General features: G+C 36.5%; 1 protein-coding gene across 1 annotated transcript in view; it reads left to right on the forward strand.

Annotated features, from left to right (window-relative positions):
* LOC117407231 (zinc finger protein 654-like) overlaps positions 1-22305 on the forward strand; it is a 31619-nt gene that overhangs the window by 3037 nt on the left and 6277 nt on the right. The window contains exons 2-8 of the mRNA XM_034011965.3: positions 4399-4544; positions 6726-6807; positions 13116-13251; positions 13683-13885; positions 14400-14536; positions 16637-16778; positions 17048-20753. Coding sequence (XP_033867856.3) covers positions 4399-4544; positions 6726-6807; positions 13116-13251; positions 13683-13885; positions 14400-14536; positions 16637-16778; positions 17048-20753 — 4552 coding nt within the window. The remainder of the gene's footprint in view (positions 1-4398; positions 4545-6725; positions 6808-13115; positions 13252-13682; positions 13886-14399; positions 14537-16636; positions 16779-17047; positions 20754-22305) is intronic.

The raw sequence follows: 22305 nt of genomic DNA on the forward strand, positions 1-22305 counted from the left end.
ATAACGGCTACTCCAGTGGTTTTTTTTTTTTTTTTTTTTTTTTTTTTTTTCCCTCAGACAACACCTGTAAAACTCAACTCTTACCTTCTGGACAATATAGCACTCTGCTTTTAATGCACTTTAAGTTGCACTTATCTGCTCCCTATTTTACTGTATTTAATCCTGCACTTAACTCAATCTGTAGTATTTTGTATTTCACCTGCACTCGTATCTAACCCTGACGTAACTATCAACATTTATCTGCTCTTGAACTGTCCCAATATAAAATCGCACTGTTTTGTATTTGCTCTTATTAGGACTGAAGTCATTGTGTTTTGTATCTTGCTCTTAATTGTACTGTAATTCTTTATGTATTTTTTGTATACAACTGTAAGTGGTCCTGGGTAAGGGGGTCTGCTAAGAAATAAATAATAATAATATTACTTCCCACCTTTGTCACGTGGCATCATTGTCATTGGATATTCACCTCCCAATGTCCAGCATGCTTTTGTTCACCTGACTAGTCTTCTACTTGATCTAGAGTGGCGGAGGTGGGACACTGACATGCAAGCGAAATGTTAGGAAATATGATAAAATTCAGGCTGAAAACATAACATGGTTGATTATTGAGACAATCGCAAATGGCACGCAACAAATTTCAATTGTGCAGGATACCGGATTCAACTTTTATGTCTTGTTGAGCCAGATTACAGAAGACTGCGTTGATCTTCTTTTCATTTTATTTTAATTAATTTTTTTTTTGCTATTCTGAGACTCGAGTGATGTTAATATATTTTTTAAACAGAACATTGCTTCCATTTTATGTTTATTTTTGGTCTTTTTTTTAACTGCTGTCAGTCAGATAAGTACAAACTATTGCTATTAGTTTATTAGTATTATTTTTTAAACTAAATATTGATCTTTGAATTAACGTGATACTGTACTTGGAATAAAGTCAGTGTGGTGTGAACATAACTAGTTCTTGTCTCTTATATACAGTAATTAGGATAAATTAGCGATTTGGATTTTAGCACTGTTTGAATAATTAGACTTCATAACATTTCTGTAATATTGCAATTAATGCTTGCCCTTTAATCAAAACAGACCATTATCGTACTGCCGATGGTATTATTATTTAATATTGCTTCACTGTTTTTGTACATTTATTTATATATAGGGCTTAATTTAGTAATTTATTTGATTTAATTTAGTTATTTTTTTCTGTCAAACTGGGCTTTTAAGCCCTTCATTTTTCATGACAAGCAGAACGTTCAAACGAGATCGCCACATGTTAATAAGCGACTAATCTTTATTAAAGCTAGAATGAAAAATAAAGCGTTTTGGTGGACACGTTACAATCGTTATGACGAGTAGCTGTATTTAAATGAATAATGATGAGTCGCTTTGGCATTTAAGTGAAAAATTTTACTATTAACGTGTTTCTCAGTTGTGATTAAGATACATGAATGGATTAACAGGTATTTAAGGAGAGTAGAAAAGCTGATGTAAAATACCTATTTATATACGCATATGCAGTCATTTATAAAAAGCTGTTCATTTTAAAATGCTCAGAACCCTTGCAGGTAACACGCTTCCCCCAAGATGGCTAACTTCCGGTTTTCTCCTGCTGTCGAGACCTAACATCGAGGAGGATGCATACCTTACACAGCGTCTTTTCAAAATGTTTTTATTTTAACGTTTAAACTGTATTTTTTAAAGTTTAAACGTTTATTACATTAAACAGAATCTAGTACCCCTAGTATGGGTCTGACTGGAGAAAAGTGTAGGTGGTGCCCCAAACTAATCATCTCCCATAATAAGAGTTCTCTACAGAAAAAAAAAATACTTTCAGTTTTACTGGTTGTATTTTTTTTCGGAACTGTATCAAGTAGACCCCTCTTCCATTTTACAGCTTTATATCCTGTGTATTGATTATACTATTACATGCCCTTAAATGCTCCAGGAATTGCTCCACAGGTTTCCTCAAACGGTTGTAGCCACTGTACCATATGTAAAATATGAAGTTTAGGAGTCATTTACGTAAAGTAATTATGGACCTTTTACCACTAAACCATTAACAACAAAACTTTTTTTTATTGCATGTGCATATTCGGGAGATATAACCAGTATTTTGAGAATTACATTTTTAAAAACCCATTGTATGTATGCCATGCTGGTTATTCAATTATATACATACATAAAATTACTACTTTTAATATTTCTAGGTATTGGATGACTAAGGCAGAAACACTAAAGGGTATAAAGTGGAATTTATTGTCTGGAATGTACACTTTTAGGATATTTCATATTGTAATACACTGCATTTACATTGTAGGTTTAGGTACTTTCTCCTTTGCACCAGTGTCATATTGTAGCCGTGTAGCATCGTAGTGATGGGAATGGCGTGTAACATTTAAAATTGTTTCTTTTTTTTTTGTTCGGTGTGGTTGAATTTAATCTTGAGTAATCATTTGTTTTAAGCACTTTCTGAACATTTGATAAGCCAGTTACTACTGTATATAGAATATGAACAAGAGCACATATTTGTTGTACTGGATTCTGCCGAGTCAACGCCCATGTTTGAACTGTCGCTCCACCCCCACTTTTAGCTGAATGTCAGTTTTTCACTGTTTCTAATAACCATGCGCAAAAAAATAATAAAACAACAATAACCATGTGCAAATAATGCCTGAGATTCCAAATCCCGCGCTTCAAGTGAGTAGAACAAGCTGTGCAGTACAGTAGTTGCTCTGTGCATTGATTGAATACATTGTAAGCACTTTTCATTTTGGATCCGACAATACAGACTCTGAGTCTGATTTGATTACACTTTCCTAAGATACAATCCATTTTTTTTTTAACAATAGACTTCAGCTTTTAAAGGTTAATGTGTGTTTTTATGAAGATTTAAAATGACATTACAGTGGACTTACACAGGCAAACCCTACTTTGTATTTCACCATTTAACACTAGAACCGCCACGGTTACACTCCTACCTAAAACCACCGCCGGCAGTCATTATGATTTGGTACATTTTAACAACATCAATACTAAAATGAAAGACAAACTTATCGGATAAAACTTTAAAAGTTTTATTCAAGCACATCATATGAAACATCTCCACAGCCGAAATGCCCTATTTAAATGAACAATTCAACATAAAAATGATTATTTTCTAACTTGCCACATATAAAGCACTACTTAAAAAAAATAAAAACTGTAATAAAATAAACATTTCAAAAGAAACTAGTGTATAAACAGGTATCTGTACATACAAAACTGTAAAAACGAAAGTATGTTTTCTTGTGTGTGTCACTTAGTGCAGCACTGAATCCAGGTTGAGCTGCAGCAGCCTGCTGCTTTGCAGTTTTCTGATCGAAATGTTTCTGCCGAAGCGCTGTGGCTAGCTTCAAGATGAAATCTCTCCTACTGATATTTTCCCCGGTGCATTCCTTGTACGAAATGAAGGAATTGATGGCTGCCAAGTCCAGTAGAGATAACAGGCTTGTATATAAAAATAAAATAGAATATTGTAGGTTATATTCAAAATAAAAATATGTATTGTAAAATGCAGTCAGCGGTAGCAGGGATTATAATTTTTTTTTTGTGATACTGCATTTCAGATGCCATCAGGGTATTTAGGAAAGTCAAGAACTGCGTATCTTTCACACACGCAGAGTAATTTACATTTTAAAATGACTGCTGTGGCGGTTCTAGTGGTAATAAATATTAACTGCACTTCTTGGTTTGTTGGCATAACTGTGTACTGTGCTTTACCTTTTGAATTTTAAACATGCCTAATGCCTAAACGTAGACATTGTGCAGCACACTTTTCTCAGGCAAACCGTTTACTTAGTATGTCACCATTTAATAAATGTTAACTGCATTTCTTGATTCTTTAACATAACTGTGTGCTGTGCCTTCTGAATTTTAAAGATGCTTAATTCTAAACATAATCTATCTAGCTAATGTTAAAAATTACAGTAATATTGCTTGTTATTTCGCCCCTGTCTTGTGTCAACGCCCCTCCCCCACTTTGCCTTATCAACTCTACGCCCCCGGGGCACTGACTCGGCAGAATCTGGTATTATAATATAGCACGAATATAAAAATACATTGGATAAAATGGATTTACGCGGAGGTTGTCTGGTGTCCTTACAGTATTTTGAAATGTTAGACTGATAAAGACTTCTTAGAAATGGAAGAACTTAGTTTCTGATGTTGTACAATAATGGTTCAGCTTTTATCTTGCATCTGCAGACAACTGCATGCAACAGATCCCACCGCCCCCCCCCCCCCCCAAAATAAAGCTACAGTATAAAATGAATGCCTGGTGTAGCTAATACATCTAGCCGGTAAAGGCCAGATGCAGGAGCCTGGTTGTATAACGTTGTTTTTTTCTTGTCTGTTTTTAAACAGGTAGTTGAAGAGTATGCAGGGAGATGGCAGGTACCTTTGCCTCAGCTGCAGGTGTTCCAAATTGCTCTCTGCTGCTTCACCAAAGGCACTGCCACCTTTCCAGCTGAATGTGAGCAAATACAGTATGTTTTGAGTAGCCTGGCTTTGTAAGTACAATTTATTTTATTTTTCTGTTGCACAATATTTAGAGTATATTTTAGCAGGTCTCAAATGGAATACTTGCAGTATTCAAGGCTGTGCTTGATCAAGTTAACTCCACACTTGCTATATATTTTTGAATATGTTACAAGACTTGCATGATGATGCACACTCAATAGACATTGCATTGGTACATACATTAATCTGCTATGAATAGAGAAACAGGTTATTTTCATCCACAGTTACCTTTTGGCAAGCAGATAATCATTTAATGATCTGAAGACCCAGTTAGCAGCATTACTAGTTGAATAGCTCCTCAATACAGAGGTTTTTTTTTATATACATTAATATACATTTTGCCAACGCACATCCTTTGGATAAAGTGGTTTACACAGAGGTGTTATGTGGTTTACTGTATTATGCTTTGTGTATTTGAGAAAATACATGATACAGTAGTTATGTCCTTCTATAGGGTATGAGCCATTCAGCTTTAACTGTACATACAACAGATTATATGCAACTAGTGCATTTCTGATTGGTTTAGCCAGTGCTTGATTGTTTACAATACTGGCATCAGATCACTATAGTAGTAAATACAAACAAGGTATTTAAACAGTCGAACTGGGGTGGTGGATTTGTCCAGCCCTGCTTTTAGTGAACCCTAGGATAAAAAAAAAAAAACGTGTAAATTCTGTGGACCAATTCTTAACCAAATTGATGTGATCCATTTATACTCCAACCAGTCTGTTACATCCTTGTGAACATTGCCCATAGAACTGATCCTTTACTAAAGGGCACTTTCACACCTAGTTCACTTGCGCAAGTGATTCAAATCGAGGTTCACAAAGGGCCCTTTCATACCTAGTTCGTTATTGATGATCAGATTTAGAATTAACTTGCAAACCAACTAAAATGTTGCAATTTTGCTTTGATTGGTTTCACACCAGAAGATCTCAAACAACCTGCAATTCCTCCAAGCGAGTTCAAGTTCACCTTCTCGACTGTAATTGCACCAGAATGCGTTTGTTTTCATGCTGCAATTTAAGTGAATCTGATCGTCTGGATTTGTGCACGTGACCACAGTGATATCTTCCTGTTAATGCCCAGACGGATGTTCATTACTAAACAGTTCCGCCCGTGCATTAGTACTGTGTACATATGTTTATTCAGCATCTGCTGGTAGAATGTCAGCACGAAGCTGGATAATAAATATTGAGTAACACCGACGTTTTCATGCTGCATTATGTGCAAGGAGGTGACAAATGAGTCTCTGCATGGCTCCATGTCAGTCCCCTGGAAGTAATTTAGAGTTGTTTCACCACAGTACACACACGTGTGCGTACTTTTCGCGTGCGCGGTGGACTGTGGGTTATGCATTACATCACCACCAGTTGGTTCGGTTTCTGTTGCATTGTGAATTCTAATGTGATTGCTTTCTCGCTGGCTTACTTTGAGGGGGAAAACGCATTACAGTTCCCCCTCAGTCGAGCTGAGACCACCCTTTCTGGTGAATCCTAGTCCGCTTCTTTGGTGCGCACTCTGATGCAAAACTAATATTTTTGACGTTTCAAACCTCCATAAATGAACCGAACTTAGGTGTTAACTGAACTCAAGTGCAAATTATCCTCTCCAAACGAACTAGGTGTGAAAGGCCCCTAATTGTTTTCAGGTTTGCTTCGGTTCATTTTACACCAGAAAAATTCAAGCAAATTCAAATGTTTGTTTGGTTCACTTGCAGCTTCATCCAGACTAGAGTTCTACAAAAGTTTTTTTCTGTATAAGTACAAATGAAACTGTTCTCTGTTTTGTAATAAAATCACAAGAAACAATGGGAAGGGCATGTTACCAAAAAACTATTTATTTATTACAGCTTTAATTTTTTTCTACTGAAAGGAAAAACAACAACTACAATTATAAAAACAAATTAAGAATACTAGCAACCCCTGAATCAAATGTCACCATTGCTTCTGTTTTGATAACCAATTGTAATTTGATGTAAATAGCTTTGAAATCCAGCACACAATAATCAGTTTAACTTTTTTTCTGTAATTTTAGTTTCTTTTTTACATTTTATTGTATTCATGTTTTGTGAATATGTATAGGACTTATTTTTTTTTTAAATAAAATAAAATGAACAAATACTGTATTGGGTTGTTGAAAATAATCAGTTATTTTGGTCATTTTGGCAGGAGCTTCTTTGAGCTGCTGCTGTTCTTTGGCAAGGATGAATTCCTTGAGGATCCTTTGAAAGATATTATTGAGTCATTTCAGGTAAGACATATATATATGTATGTACAGCTATGGCAAAATGTTTTGCACCGCCCCCCCGCCCTTATAAAATTAACAAATTGTTTAAAACCTGCTGAATAATGTTAAGTTAACATATTGAATTACATACCACTTTGTCGTTTTTTCATATACTTAACGAAAAACTGACACATATTGAAAAATGTTACATCGAAATCTAACATTTAAATACTGTAATACTATTCTGGCTTCCGGTAGACACTTGTGATATCATTTTGTAGTTTATTTTATTACATGATGGTAAATAAAAGATCCAAATTATGTTCATATTATGTTTTTTTTTTGTTTTTTTTATAAATTGTCTCCATCCTAAAATTCTAGGTGATGCAAAACTTTTGTCCATAGCTTTTTGTATGTATGTATGTATGTTCTTTACAGAAACAGAGCAGGCTCAGATTGATGTATCTGAAAAATGGCATCTGGTCTTTACCATCGCAACTCTGTTCTGCTGGGATAAATCTGCAAGGGTTGGAAAAAGCAAAAGTTAAGATGGTTAAAGCTGTGCATTGCATTCTTAACCCCAAGTATATAAAAGCATTGGCTGAGTTAATCTAATAACTTAATGAGCTATTACTCTATGCTCATAATATTGATAAAATGTTAAACATTAAAGTCTGCTATTTTCTCACCTTCAGTATTTACATGCATTAGCTTTTTCTGACCTCTTGAAAATTGTGCAATGAATTTCATTAAAAACCTGTAATGTTTTGTTTTTAGTTTGTGGCATGTGCTCAAAGTATAACATCTTGTTTTTAGTATACTGTAACAATGAAGAGCTAGCTTTTGATTTGCTAGTATTACATAGTAATAATATATATAATAATATCTTCATTTTTATATAGCGCCTTTCATAGTTGACCACCACAATCACAAAGCGCTTTACAGAGGTAGTCTGTGAACTGTGCATTATATGCAGAGTCACTAAGAATAGGACTGAATATAGTAGTGCAGCAAACAAAATCTTGATGCATTTAGGAAGATTTCAATATGAATATTGATGCATTTCCTGATGCATCTGACAATCCAAGGCAAAGCTACATTTCTGGTACAGTGTGTTTTCTAATTTAATTAAAATTCAGTCTACTGCTCCAAGTCTGCCTTCAGAAAAATACTTTTCATTTTAGCCCTTGATCTCTTCTAGGCAACAAATACCGTAGGTATCAGCTCTGTTTGACCCAACCTCATTTTCAACTTCCTAGAATAAATTAAAAGAACAATGGTGAACCTTTTTTATTTTTATTTTTTTTCAGCGAACAGAACCGTTCATTCCTCTTATTCCAAATTCTTACGTCAAATAAAAGTGAATACTGACACAGAACTATAAAAAGTGGCAAAATTAAGTTCTAAGGAACTAGCAGAGCAATATCCTAAACAATTTCATGAAAGCGGAGGGAGCAACTTTAATGAGAAACTAACTTCAAATTAACCAAAGCCTTTTAAGCAGAAAATATATCTCTGCATACACTTAATAATGCAAAACCTAAAGGGAGGATGGTTTACAGTTCTGGAGAAGCATAAACCCCGTTTTGCAGTGCTTAACAGTACCTGTCAACAGTCTAAATGCAGTACGATCCTTCTAATCTTTTAATGTACATCTTAAATACCAAAACCACAGCTGTGTTTAAATTGACGAAAAGGATGTTGTAAAAGTCTCAGTTTATTTAAGTCTATGTTTACTTTAGACTAGAAACGTGTGTTAAAAGAAAACACATTAAATATATGTGGGGCTTCTGATTTTTGGATTTAACCGATAAAAGCACCCGATACAGAAAAACTGTGGAAATGGTTAATCAGTTCACATTGACTTTTACCCTTTTCCCATTAAAAAATAAAACCTACTACAAAAATAATAAATACATTTCCCAGTGCTGCTGGGCAATGTCCCGCCTTCCTGACTTGTTTACATGAGCATAAGAATTCAGATATTTTTTGGAAAACTAATTCCGATATCAAAAGTCATGTAAACACAGTTTTTAGAAAATGTATTGGAATATTCATAAGTCAGGTTTCGGAAAACAGCACCTAGAAATTTTCGATTCAATTCCGAAAACTAGCAAAATGTATGTCAAAAGAAACTGGTAATATAGAACAGGATGAGCTGTTGGAAAGGCTGATTGCACATTTTGGGGAATCTGAATAGAGGTATAGGATAGTAATCTTTGAATTTAAGACCTGACACTTCGATAAAGCACTTGAGTTATTGGACTGGTCTCTGTTCTATCGCAGAAATGTCCGGTCTGTTCAAATCATACTTAGGCTAATATCCTGCGTTTCCAAAAACTTCAATCCATGTATACAGTTGAATTCTAATTAGATTTTCTATCGTTAATCATGTAAACACAGAAAAGTGACGTTTTTAAGAAATTCAGTTTTTAAGAAAACGCTTTGTCATGTATACATACTGATTGATTCGTTCTGAATACTTTAAATCCTCCCCAATTACTGAGTGACAGCACATTCCTACATTTCTATTGGAGACTCCGCTTGCAAGATTTAAAACAAGATTGTAATCGGGAATGGAGGCTTGTTCGCGGTATTTAAAGCTGTATGACTGTTGATAAGGATTTAAAACAATTGTGGCGAAATGTACAAAGATGCCTACACACACAAAGAATGTACCCGTGACCATAGGGATTTCATTGTGGAAGACAGCAAAGGAAAGAAGGTACAACTTAAGTGTGCAAGTACTGTTGACTTACTATACATATTTTGACAGGAAAAAACTCTCAGCATTTTGGAAAGTAACCAAAAACACTGATTTCATACAGTATATCAAAAACGAAAGCCCTGAAAAAACGATTTATATAAAAATCGAAAATAGCTAAAAATAAGCACCGAAAAATACAATTAAAAAAACGAAAAACAGAAGCCCTAAATATATGCTTACTTTGCACAGATACTAAAATATTACAGTATATTACATAAATAAAAGTTTAAATCTTTGTAGCCATGACCATTCCGTGATTGATTTTTACATTTGTACCGCATTGATTTTTACATATTTGTACCGTGACAAAATCACATCCTTAATCATAATTAACATGTGCCTCAAACCAGGCGGAGAATGAGATGTGCCTTAATGGTATCATGTCCTAGCATAATTTCTGTGTTTAGGAACATGTATTTAACCCTTTGAGGTCCATTGTCGGACCTGGTCCGACATTGCAATTATTCCTATCAGGTCCATTGTCGGACCCTGTCCGACATCATTATAGAAATGCAAAAAATGGGTTTCTAGTCGTTTTTTCTCCGGAAAAAGCCGAGAAAACCATTCAATGGCCGAGTGGGAGTGACAGAAGCCGAGACAAGTCGAAAAAAAAAAAAAAAAAAAAAAAAGGCGTATCTCATGAATAGTCATACATGGCCCTGGTATCAGATAACGGGGCGGTCATAAGTAAACAAGCTGGCTGATAGTGCAACAGCGCACAGAGAACACTGACATTTGCAGAGCTTTTTTGAGATGTTCTAGTAATAAAATAATGACTTGGATCGCATTATTGAGGAGTTTGGTGATAAAACGAGTGATCAGGAGATGATTGATCGGTATGTACGACTATTATTATTATTATTATTATTATTATTATTATTATTATTATTATTATTATTATTATTATTATTTATTTCTTACATAGGTGAAAGCTATAGCGAACGAAAGGGTGGGGCGGGGCTGGAGATGCCTAGTGAGTGCTTTGTTGTTATGCAGGGCCTTTTAAACCCGTTTGACTGTGGAAAAAAATATTTAAACAGCGCGTCTAAAATTAACTGCGCGTGTGAAAATAAATTGGACCTGACGTGCCTGACACGCACTTAATAAATGGACTGCAAAGGGTTAAGCCAATAGTAATGATAAAAAGTCTGTTTAATTGTCCAATAAATACGTAATTTAAGTATTTTGTTATTTGTTACTGTCACGGATAGCTTGGTGGTGACGTCAGACCAGGAAGAGAATGGACACAACAGGCAAGTACTGTGGGGCGAGATGCAAATGCGCTTGTTTCTAAAATAATTAAATAAAACACTTTTAAATAACAACGGCACAGTGGCCAAAATAAACACTAAGTAATCAAAACAAATACCGTGCTGTACAGCGATCAGCTCGCTAGCAGTTGTTTTTTTCTGTATTTCAGTTCTCACTTTCTAAGTTCCTCCTCTGAACACCCAACGTAGACTGAGAGGTTTCTGCCTCTTATGCAGCTGTGCCTGACCTCAGTTGCTTGCTAAATCATTCAATCAAGCCCAGGCACAGTCTGCACATGAAGTACTTTGGCAGGGAAGGCAATCAATCCTTCCCTGCCAACCTAAAACACTCAATGCACACCAAACATACATTTTAAACACTGATAACACCACACCCTGTGCACCAATACATACATACATTTTAAATAATAAAACAATAGACAATGCAAAATAGTACAAAATACACACAAAGGCGGGGTGTACCCTGTCACAGTAACACATACATTAAATTGCATTATTAACTCGTCTGAACAGGATAGTCTACTTACTGGTTAGAAAACATATTATGAATCACTTTTGTAGCCAATTCGTTGCTCTAAGAAAATGCCAGGCTTCAGTGTGCTTGTGTGTACTGTACATCAAGAGAGGGGAGATGTCTTAGAACGTGATCCAGAAGAGCAGTTTTGTTTACAATGTGACATTCATCTTGCTAGCACTTTTGGCAGGATATGATCTCCCATTTTACAATACCAAATGCATTAACCCAATCAGCAATCTCCTGACACATTATTTCAGCCTCAGAACCTTGTATTTTTGAACAGCTGATCTGCGCTGACAAGTATGTATTCTTTCAATACTACGAGTTACTGGGGCGTGAATGTAGGTTTTCTTAACCTCTCACTCGCATCCAGCACCTTTTAGTGCAGGAGTCCCTTGCTATACAGACACCGTTATGCTATACATTCTGATATGTCCTTGATCATAACCAATTTAGCGTGACTCTAGGAATTGCATTATCCAAAGAGACCCTTTGAAAATAAAAACGACTGTTGTACTGCCTGGATGAAAATAAACCAAACAGATACAAGTAGCCTACTAAATCACTAAAGTCAAGAACATGATTAAAAGAGGGCATATAAACATACTCTACAGAGTTTAAACAAACTGCGATCGATCGGTTGGAAAAGGGCAAGAAGCTTTCAGAAATACTGCTGGACTCCAATGGTTTGAAATGCAAGATGTGGACTACAAGATTCTGAATTTTGAAGTCTTTAATTGCTTTTTGCAAAGAAAAGAAAGTTTGACTCATGCCAAAAGAAAACAAAAGTAGTAGGTAGGCTATTTCTGTAAAGTGTCTGCAGTATATGTAAGGTATTGTATAGTATCATAATGTGTTAATGCGGCACCATGATCTGTTTTGTATACGACATAGGCTACGGTTTTTATGTACAGTATGTTTATTGCAGCAGCATGATTTGTTTTGTGTTACCAGTAGCCTATAGGCCAAAGTAAAAAGTGCGCTAGGTTACTAATTTGATTTTGCTACTATGCTGTACAGCTACGGCCAAATGTTTTGTACCACCTAGAATTTTAGGGTTTAGACACAAGAAGAAAAATTAAATTCCAAAAGTCTACCAGAAGCCATAATAGTAGTACAGGATTTCATGTTAGATGTCAATTTTTTTAATTTGTCAGGTTTTCGTTGTTAGATGGAAAACGACAAAGCGGTATGTAATTCAATATGTCAACGTAATATTATTCAGCAGGTTTCATTCAACTTTATGAAGCAATATGTTATTTGTATAGGGTGATGCAAAACTTTTGTCCATAGCTGTATATGCCCAATGTGCAGATTTATATTTGTATTCTGTGGAGAATACATTAATTTCAGCACAATGATTTATACATTTAAAATAAGCCCAGCACTATAAATATATGCGTGTGCGCAATATTTTTTTTTAACCTGATGACTTCATATTTTGGGAAACTTTTTCTCCAGACATGTCCTATAGGCAAAACGTGACGGTGTAAACAGACAGTGTATGACATTGACGTCTTAAGTAGGGGACACGGCTCATTTGCATACCTCTGGCCAGTAAAATAACCAGGCAGTAGTTTTATAAATCACATGTTAAATACTGCCCAGTAATTTTTTGTAAGGCCGGGAATTACCCGCATCTTTTATGAATATGGCCCCAAGTGTATAACGATGTGCATTTTGAGTAATGTTGAGCTGTTTGAAATTTGACTACCCTCTTAGTGTTTTGCATTAAGATTATTATAATTTTTTTAACCATTTATCTAATATATTTCAGGAATGTTACACTACTTTAGAAAGATACAAAAACGTGTACTTAAAGCTGGTGAAGCAAATAATTAAAGAAGGCGGTCCGTGGGAAAACCCAGTGTTGAAGGCAGTCCTCAAGGAAACTCCACAACCTCAGGAAACAGGTATGGTTTCTTAGCATTTAAACCACTTTATAGTTGCTTAACTCTTGTGTTTGTTAGATGTGTTAGGGATTAGTGATTATTGGAGACAGTGGGGTACTGAAAATGTGTGTGAATCAAGTTGGTCATACCTTTTTCATGAAATTCATCATTTTAGTGCTTCCTTTGTAGAACCCTTAATGATTTTGTTTACTACTTGAAAATCAATATCTATCTATTTATCTATCTATAAAATATAAAAATGTTTTGGAAAATAAGAAATCTTTTGATTCAACTGCCCATTGAAACTCTGCTAGGCCGGTTAGGGTTTACTCTAGGTCTTCTCACAATGATTCAGTTTATCAATAATTTTACTTTGGAACACCCACCACTTTTTTCTATGCTTGCACACTACTGTTCTGAAATTGTATGTCTTATTTGTATTCTTTTAACAGTGGACATGTACTTGAACTCTGAAATCCCAGCATTTTTTGAAATCAGAGTCCGATATTTGCTTGCTTGCGAGCGTATTCAAGAAGCAGTGGCTCTCTCAAAGTGCTGCATACCCCATCCTGAAGTCGGCACAAACCTCTACTTCCATCAGGCATATTTAACGTGCCTTTTCAAGGCATCTTTACGTGACCATCTTCACAAGGAGGTGTGTATGTTATACAGACACAATAGTCAAAAAGATTCATAATAGGGCCTTTTATTTTGAGCCACCTCAGAGCTCCATAAAAGTTCAGATGTCCAAAGTAGTTGGATACGAATAAGTCATTGCTTCCACTCCTAAAATAAAAGTAACCTCTAAGTGCCACATCTGCAAAGAGACATGGTCAGGTCATGCATCCTATCTATGTACTGACTGAGAAATAGTTTGACCCTACTTCAGTTACTTGAGGAATAATGGATGCCACCGTAAATCACATATTTTATTTTTAGTGACCCATATCTCTCAAAATAGTAAAGCTAGAAGCTGAGAACTGTTGTCTGTTAATAGATTTGGACCTGAACTAGAAACAGTAGTCTTGTATGACACTTTAATGCTACATTTATTGAAACCACTTTTGAATATATAGTTTAGCTGGGGGTCATGACACTAGTGCTACATATCCACACCAAACTTTACAGAACATTCTCTATCATCTAAACCACCTGTTCTGTCCCCACAGATGGCCAGGATCGACAGTAAGGATGCTGTTGAAATCATCTGCAACGCTGAAAGAGAGGAGAAGGATGAAGTGCTTTTGGGTCTGTGCAGAGCATTCCTCATTCAGCAGCTTGAGACTGGAAACATGTACTATATCTGGTATGTGTTTATAATCAGCATTATTGCCACTTCATGTTGCTCCAAGACCGCAAAATACTGTCACAGTTTAAATTACTACCAGGGAGTTGTGTAAGACTTGCATTGTGTAACGCTGTGAATCATTGCAGTTTTTCCAGACTGCGACTAAAATGGTTGCCAGTGAAACTAAAAAAACATTTTGGCAACTGTTTTTTTTGAGGTTATGTGGCATTGGTGCATGTAACACAGAAAATGCTGCCTTTTCTTTTAAAAACAATGTCAATATGATGTCGGTATGTAAAGAAAAAAAGCCAGCATATCATCATGTTTTAAACTGAAGTGCAAGAAGGATGATAACACCAGCAGAATACGGTAACCCCAGTTTCATGTAATACAACAGTTGTGATGGTGACGTATATGAGTACTGTTGTGTAAAAAATTAGCTTAAAATGAACAGTTGCTTTCAAGAAATTTTGACCAAGAACAAAAAAAAATACAAATACACTTACGGTTTGTGTGTTGCACACGTGGCATTAACAAAATGTCCTGAAAACTTCACTTAAAATAAAGAATAATTGTAATGCAGCAAAAAGCCCAATAATTACACAGAAAAGAAAGTGAAAAGGTTACTGTATCAAGCTGGAAAAAGTTTGGTCTGATTGCCAATAAACCAATAAATGTTGTATATCACCAGTCAAATTGTAGGGGTGCCTAAATATAATTCAAAATTAACATGAACAGATTTTTGTCATTTGTTGCACCTTCTTTAGCAGCTGCATCTATCCCAGACGGTGCGATTTGATTTGGAGGGGGGGATTTATTTATTTTTGTTACACTCTGTGTAGTTGTCAATGAGGTTATGTGCAACAATGCAAGTACTTGTCAGGAGTGCGTTTTTAACATTATTTTAGTTGCTGTAAGCGTAGGTAGTTTTTGTTCTTGCCTTTTGATACCATATCCATAAAAATAACTGCATTTGTCCTGCATGGTGGCAGATTTGGCATATTTGTGATTCCTAAAGATTTTTTAGCAGTTGATTCAGTATAAATAAGTAACTCTGTGATTCTCTTAACTGTTTAAATTGTGTACTACAGATGTATCAAGGCTTGCCAGGATGTTTTGTTGTTTGTCTATTGTATCCCCCCCACTGGAAATTTGACAAATCGCACCCTGATCCCAGATATATAATAGATGTGGTTACATTGTTTACCATGAGGAGAGTGAGGATGCCCAGCAGCTTCCCTATTAGGTGATAAGCTGATAATATCTCTTAAGCCAATGAAGGCATGATAATTTATGTTGAAAAACAGTAAATGTAGAGTGAGTTTTGTACTAAAGCAGGGTCAGCTGCTGCAGGGAAAACAGTTTAATTCTCAAACTTGAATGGTGAAAGCAGAATGCATTGAAATACTTGGGACAGTAATTAGGTAGTGTACTATTGAGAGAAAGAAAATAACATTTAGGGAATTAAATAAAGTGTACTACAGCTTACTTGATTGCAGTAAAAAAACTGCCATTCACTAAATTTAGATTGTGGTCATGAAAAATAATTGTGATAATGAACAATAATACCTAAAGTGACAATGTGTTTGCTGTGGAGTATTTAATATTGTAAATAACAGAACAAACTCACTGAAACTTAAACTTGTTTTTACAAAAAAAGTGATGTAAATATAGTTGGCTGTGTTACATACTCTCAGATCAGAACTTCACTAATTAACACTAGCATGCCAGCTATAGCATGCTATATCTCATATTACAACTGTACACAAGTAAAAGTGCAGTTACAATTCCATGCACAACACTTGCATTCTATCTAGGGCTTGAACACCACAAACTCCTGTTTGTGGTGTTGGTGTAGGATTGTTTAACATTTCCCAAAAACATATATTCAGTATTCAAATTTTACAACATTTAGAAAGTCAAATTCCAAATGTTAAACCCCTGTAATGTTTAAATGTTGTAACACCCTAGTGAATGTGCTATTAGGAGGATCAGACATTCTGAGATTGTTGATTCTGCATTGCATATTGTAAAGATCCAGTTGCTTGACCAGATTTCTGCAAGAAACTTTCCTAAGTTAGCCTGCATAAATAAACCTGTTTTTTGGCTTGCTTGCAGGGACCTTATCTTCATATGGAGCAAGCTTCAGCTTCGAGCTAATTCTTCCAAACAGGACTTCTTAGAAGAATGCCAACAGCTTTTGTTGTCAGCAACGAATGTTAAAATGATTTTTCCTTTCATGAAGGCCATTGAAACTGAAGTAAGTGCTATTTTGTGATTTTTCTTTATTTTTTATAATTGTTTTTTTTTTTTCTTAAACTTGGAAAGAAATTGTAGGGTATGAAATTATGTGAATCTTTCTGGAAATTGTTAATGTTGATGGATTTTCTGACTTTTCAGTTCACTTAACAAAGCTGCTCATCACGTTTATAGCTCAGAGGTGCAAATAAATTTGTGATTTAATTTGCAATTGTGTATTTATATTCATTAGCTAATTTTAAGTGCTGTTCATATTTGTTTGTTTTTCAGCTTGGAGATGAAGGATTGCAGGTTTGTGTGCAACTGTGTGCTTGCACTCTGAATATGGACCACCACGATGATCCAAACACTAAATCCCTGGTCTATAAAATCATTGCCTATCTTTTGCCAAATGACTTGGAAGTTTGTCGAGCGTGTGCCCTTGCAGTTTTTTTTCTGGAACGCAGTGTGGAAGCTTATATCACAGTCTATAATCTTTATACTTTTCCAGATCAGGAGTATCATGTGGATAACAATTTGGTTAAAAATCAAGTACGTTTTGAGTTACTCCAAATCTTAAAAAAAGGATTGTACTTTGACCCAGAGTTTTGGAGCCTTATTATGCTGAAGAAAAAATGCATGTCCCTAATGGGTGACAAAGCATTATTGTTTGCCTTCAATGAAACTGTAGAAGAGGATGAGCTGCCTCTAGCGGACCCTAATGTGCTGTACCCAAGAGTGTCACCGCCACACCGTGTCAAAGAGGACAAGTTGCTGAAACACTGTGTTAAAAAAGCAGATCAAAAGTCATCCAGACGATGGGCAAGACGACTTGATTTACCTGCAGAAGACAATGTCAGAAAAGTTCAAAAGAAGTCGCGAAAACGTAGACTCAAAGAAACAGATAAGAAATCACTAAGACGCTCACTCAGACAGCTTGATATAATTCAAGAAGGCCAAGCCAAGCAGCACGACAAGAAAACACAGAAACACACTGCCAATCAACGTATTAAAAAGTCGCAAAAGCATCCTGTCAGACTGCATCTTATGACAGCAGTGGAGCCTGTCCAAAAAATGGAAAAGTCGGCAAAACACCCTGTTGGACAACCTGATAAAGCACAAGAGTCTGTAAAACATCTGGAAAATAAGTCTCCACAACACCATGTCAAACAAATGCATACACCAGAAGTCTCCATCAACCAATTGAATACAAAGTCACCAAAACATCAGGATGTGACTCCAGGAGATTCCATGAAACAGTCAGACAAGAGCGCACAAGGACCTGTTGAACAACCTGGTCAGAAGGCACCAGAAAATCATGTCGAGCAACTTCTTAAGATAGCAGAACACCCTGTTCAGGAGCTGGATGGAGCACCAGAAGTTTTAGTCAAAGAACTAGATGAAAAGACAGTAGAGGATCCCATCAAACAGCTAGATAAGATGCCAGATGACTCTGAGAAACCAACTAATGTGGCACCTGAGTTAGCTGTCATAGAACCAAATGCAAAATTAGAAGGCCCAGTGATAGAATCGGCCAGGAATCCAGAAGGCCCTGTTCTAGAACTAAATACAAAACTAGAACCTTTAAGGACACGAGAAGGATCTGTCACTAAATCGGATACTAAACCAGAACTTTTCCTGATGGAAACAAAGAGGGCACAAGAAGGCTTTGTCCTAAATCTGAATGTAAAACCGGAAAGTTCCCTTTTAGAACAGGATAAGTTGCAAGAATACGCTGTGGCAAAACAGAAAACATCAGAAGAATGCACTTTGACAGAATCGATTAGGTCTCAAGAATGCACTATTGAAGAACCGGATAGGTTCCGAGAATGCGCTGTGGCTGAACTGGATAGGTTGCAAGAATGCACTTTACCTGAACCGGATAGGTTGCAAGAATGTGCTATGGCTGAACTGGATAGGTCTCAAGAATACTCTGTGGTTGAACCAGATAGGTCTCAAGAATGCAGTGTTGAAGAACCGGATAAATTACAAGAATGTGCTGTGGCTGAACTGGATAGGTCTCAAAAATGCAGTATTGAAGAACCAGATAAGTCAAAAAAATACACTGTGGAAGAACCTGAAAGGTCACAAGAAAGTGCTGTTATAATACCAGATAAAACAGCAGATGACCTTGTTAAACAGGAAGAAACTCTGTGTGCTGAACAACCTGCACTGCGTCTGCGGAATCGACAGAAAGCCATTAAAAATGCCCAGAAAGACAAGTCTCATCTTGATTCACCCAAAACAGACCACAGTGTTCCAAAGACTCTCTGCATATTGTGCAACAGGGAATTTCTTGGTGGACATATCATAAGGCATGCATTGATTCATGTGCGTAAGGGTACATATTCATGCGCGATGTGTGGCCGAAAGTTTAAACAGCGGGTATGCTTGCAAAAACATCTGAAAGATCATATGAAGAAAATAAAACTAAAACACTCCACTGATGGCCAACTGCCAAATGCATGCACTCACGTTGAAAATGGAACTTCAGAGGACTTTGAACATACCTTTTCTGAACTTGTACTACCAAAAAATGAGCATAAAAATCATAGGCAGTCAGTGGCTGCTGTTGAAAACTACATAGATAAACAAAATAACATTGTTTCTAAAAACCCAGACAGTAGTCCAAACAGCTGTTTGAGTAGTCCCCCACTAAACTCAAATAACAAAAATACAGAAGATGCAAAATCCAATGAAGATCTGTGTCTAGTTAAAAGAGCTAACGGATCCGTCATTAAGCAAAAGAAATCTAGGCAAGAGAAAAGAAAATTTAGTTGTCCTGCTCAGGGATGTTCAAAGTCTTATAATGAAAGGTGGATTGTCATTAAACATGCAAGAAAGGCACATCCAGAAGACTTGAAAGTCCAGGAGCATATCATGAAGTTACACAAAGGAAAGTGCCGGTACTGCCAAAGAGAATTTATGGATTCTAACCATTTCCTTGACCACCTCAACAGACACACAGACAGCAAGAAGTACTTTTGCCTGCATTTAAACTGCAGTGAGCGGTTCAAGACAGCTGGTGAACTTCTGGCTCACATAAAGAGCCACGCAGTGTTACAGGCACAGTGTACAGTTGATGGCTGCTGTGAGATTTTTTCTGATCTCTCCTCACTTCACGATCACGAGTGTCGGCATTATTCTGACAAAACAGTAAAAGGGGCCTCGGAGGAAACCTTGCCACCTGTCTTAGAAACTGTCTCTGAAACCACCTCAGAACCCAGCTCTCATGTGCGTAAAAGTTCCCTGGTGAAAAATAAAACAAAACCAGTCGAGGACCCAACTTGGAAGGTGCGAAAAGAGTCTGCAAAGACTTATTTACAATGTACAATCATGAAACCCAGTACAAATCTAAACGAAAAAGTCTTGCCAGTGGCAAGCTCTGTAGACCAAACCGACATATTGGAAGATAGATGTTCTGCATCTGTTTCAAGAGAGCAGCTCTTGAATGGTCACAGCAAAGAGGAGAAGACCTCCATACAAGATCAAACTGGAAGCAAAGTGGATGCGGTTGAGAAGAAACCTGATCAACCAGAAAGCAAAGTGGAAGTAGAACAAAAGGAACCAGATCATCCAGAAACCCAAATGAATGTTACCCAAATGAATGTTACCCAAAAGACACCTGAACATCAGTCTCCCCATGTTGACAGTGCTCCAAAAGATACCAGTCCCATATCCAAGGCACAATCCAGAAAGGAGAAGACGTGCGGGGAAAAAACAACCCTCTATGGTTGTGTCTCAAATAGGCCATTTGTCAGACCGCCACCTTCAGCCTACCTTGATGAACAGTACATTAGCATGCCTAAACGGAGGAAAACATTGTCTCCAAAGGCAGAATCTAAAGCTACTAGACCAGAAATGGTAGTGAGTAAAAGTGTTCAGAGGCACAGGTGTAGCAAATGCTTCACTATATTCAGTGACTTGGAAACACTGAAGAGTCATCTAGCACAAAACAAATGTCAGACGCTATTTGGATTTGATTCAGATGAAGAAAGTAAGTAAATCTTTTTTTCCCTAATGTAGTGAACTGTATCAGCAGTATGAAAATACTGTAAATCCACAAATATTTGCAAGCCTTTTATTATGTATTTTTCACATATGGGGGAAAAAAAAAACCGCAAACATTTTTGGCACGAAAATCAAATTCCACTAACAATAAATAATTTCTATACTGCAACAGCTTGCCAGCATCTCTGCAGCAAAATAAGTTTTATAAGTGTGATTCTCCAAATATTTTGGTCACAAATATTTAGACTTTACAGTATACTAAAATATATTGTGTTTAGGAATCCCCAACAATAATTGGGAGTGGTTTGTTTCTCAGCTTAGTTTTACACTGTAAACTTGTTTGCAGCATTTGGGATGGGGAAAATGTCTAGTACTAATAATCCAAGAATGTCCAGTTTCAGCAAATCGGAGTGACGGCCTAAGGATCAACAGATTTGAATTAAGATTGCGTTAGATTTGCTCTCCTTATTTTGGTTTGTATGCCTCCATACAGATTTTCAAATTTTCCCTCAAGCTGTAAAGAGATAGGGTTATGTTGTGTAAGGAGCTTAACTAGCACCTATGATGCACACAAACATGTGGTACCTTTATATATGTATGCATGTCTCTAGTCTTCAGTACATAAGGAGTGGTCATGAATTGAACACCGCTAATAAATAAGTATTAGTATTTTCCCATTGAAGGTCCAGGACTCGCAACTAAAAAAAACTGAAAGTCCCACAGGAAATTTTGGGCATCCCAATGAAGTACAAAGTAAGGTTACTAGTTTTAATAAGGTCAAATGCAGTAGGTCCAGGGGGGAAAAAAAATATTGAGAATTTAGTGTAAAAATAAATTGTCCAGAACTGCTAGCGGATAGTGTCTTTTAAAGAATTAAAAAACAATTGTAATTTTACTGATACAGTTCTTAAATTGGTGACAAATAAAAAATAACTTTTTACAATCAAGAACACCGGTCAAATGCATGTGATTGTCAATCATGTGCAAGAATCCCCATATTAACCAGTCCTGAGGCAAGAAGTAGGCCGGTCAAACATATAGAGTTGGGATTGGGCAGATTCAATATACAGGGTATCCTCTTTCTAATCGCTCGCTCACTCACTCACTCACTCTCCTCAAAGTAAGGACATTATTTGCCAAAAACTTTGCTAATGCATCAGTTACAAGTAGTAGAAGGGGCAAATTACGCGTTTATACCTGGGCACTGCTTAGGCAGGTCTAGTACGAGACACATGCGTCATAATAGTGGTACTAACAACACACCGTACCTGTAAGAATTTCACTGCTGTGGTCAGTGTCTTGTATCGCCACCAGCAAAATGGGTGTATGAAATTCACTGTTATGAAACTGTTTACATGAGCTAGTAGGATGTGCTGTGTCATGTCAGTTTGAGGCGCAGCACCAATAACATGGATTAACCAAGAGTTGTCCCTGGTGTTATCTGCAGAGCGCCGTATGTTGTTTGTCTTAACTGATCATGGCTATCTGTAGTTGCTTGTGTTGCCTTGGCCCTTCCACTGCTTGTAAGGGGGAGGGGG

The sequence above is a fragment of the Acipenser ruthenus genome, chromosome 8 (genome assembly GCF_902713425.1).
Source record: "Acipenser ruthenus chromosome 8, fAciRut3.2 maternal haplotype, whole genome shotgun sequence".
In the NCBI taxonomy this organism is placed as follows: domain Eukaryota; kingdom Metazoa; phylum Chordata; class Actinopteri; order Acipenseriformes; family Acipenseridae; genus Acipenser; species Acipenser ruthenus.